We start from the raw sequence: 1,562 nt of genomic DNA on the forward strand, positions 1-1,562 counted from the left end.
TAAGTGAATCCCCTCGTTATTGCAATGCCTCTCAAGATTGCCTCTTTATTCATAATCCTTGTGGCTTTTTTTTGTAGGTTCTCCAACAAGCAAAACCGCTGAACCAGCTTCCGATAGTTGGACCGTTGTTCACACCTCCGGTGAATGTTGAATCGGTTGCAAAAGTCGCGGTTAGAGCTGCCACGGATCCGGTGTTCCCTCCAGGGATTGTGGATGTCCATGGAATACAGCGTTACAGCCAACAGAAATCGAGATAAGTCTTGTTTTGAAAGCTTGAGTATGCTTGTCTGTCGTTTTTTGTAGAGTTTGGCTGCTTTACCATGTTGGATTTCAATGGTGGAAACGACAATGTTTTCTCGTTTCTCTCGCCATATATTTCCCACAAATAAATAAAGAAGACAAGCTTTTTATTTATTTTATTTATTAAACTGTACATCTCTAAGAGAGGAAACTACTTCGTAGCTCTCCAAAACTTTTTCCCTACACATTATATATACAAACACAACCACTAAACCTACTAAACACCAAACTCTGAAGTTTTTAATGCAAATACTGTTGTAAACACTCTCTCAGTTTTTGCAACGTTACAGGTTTTGAAATAAACGAGTCCATACCATTTGCATAACATTCTTCTGAACTCTCTGCTAACGTATTTGCCGTCATCTGCACATTCCACAACCCATTTTACTCTTCAGTTCTTTTTTTTTCAAGTTATGTATTAGAAGACACTGTGTTTAATGTAATTCGAAGAAGTGCTCACCGCGATTATAGGCAGCCGGTTTGTGGATCGCACACAAACTTGCTCATTCTCCAGTATCTCTTTATCTACTCCGGCTTCTATAGCAGCATTCCAGTTCCCAGATTCTTCATATGAACGGATCAGTCTTGTAGCTTTTAAACCATCCAAAACCGGCATGCACACATCCTGTGAACCCAAATTGAATTATAAGCCTTTCAAATTAAGTGAATTCGAAAAACAGAAGCCTTTGGATCTTAAAGAATTGACATACCATGAGTACCAAATCGTAGCTAGAGCGATTAATCGCGTTTATGGCTTCAACTCCATTATTAGCAATATCCATGGTATGGCCTAACTGTTTCATCATCGACTTTGCAACCATGATGTTGATCTTATTATCTTCAACAAGCAAAATCTTTGGCTTTGATGATTCTTTGAGATTTGTCTCGGCTTTTTCCTCTTCCCTTTGAGAGGAAACTGTGAGCTCTGACTCCATTTCTAAAGTTCCACCTTCTGAGCTAGCCTGTGAACTGCTACAAGATTCAGATTCCTTAGAGAAACATCGACCATTTCCATTCTCATATTGGTGAGCTGATTCAGGACAATGACCAGAACTCGTTTCGAGTTTAGTTTCATCCACGTAGCCACCGTTTTCAACCTGAACTATCTCGCTTTGTCCAGTGTTGTTAGAAGGATCAGCGACAAAGCCATTGATGAGCTTAATAGGACTAGTAGTGAGCATGACTTTATGAGGTAAGAAGCCATTGCTGATGGCTGGTCCGCCATTAGAATATATAGATCCTAGAAGCGGCTTAAACTGGAA

The 1,562-nt window shown here is 39.9% G+C and overlaps 1 protein-coding gene across 1 annotated transcript; it reads right to left on the minus strand.

Annotated features, from left to right (window-relative positions):
* Nucleotides 1–332: 332 nt before the first annotated feature.
* On the minus strand, nt 333–1,551 carry LOC104774278 (histidine kinase 5-like). The gene is made up of 3 exons (XM_010498920.2): nt 1,011–1,551; nt 761–925; nt 333–663 (listed from the first exon to the last, which is right to left on the minus strand). The coding sequence occupies exons 1-3, from the start codon at nt 1,479–1,481 to the stop codon at nt 541–543; spliced, it is 759 nt and encodes a 252-aa protein (XP_010497222.1). The 5' UTR covers nt 1,482–1,551; the 3' UTR covers nt 333–540.
* Between the last annotated feature and the right edge of the window lie 11 nt (nt 1,552–1,562).

This window comes from Camelina sativa, unplaced genomic scaffold (assembly GCF_000633955.1).
Source record: "Camelina sativa cultivar DH55 unplaced genomic scaffold, Cs unpScaffold02246, whole genome shotgun sequence".
In the NCBI taxonomy this organism is placed as follows: domain Eukaryota; kingdom Viridiplantae; phylum Streptophyta; class Magnoliopsida; order Brassicales; family Brassicaceae; genus Camelina; species Camelina sativa.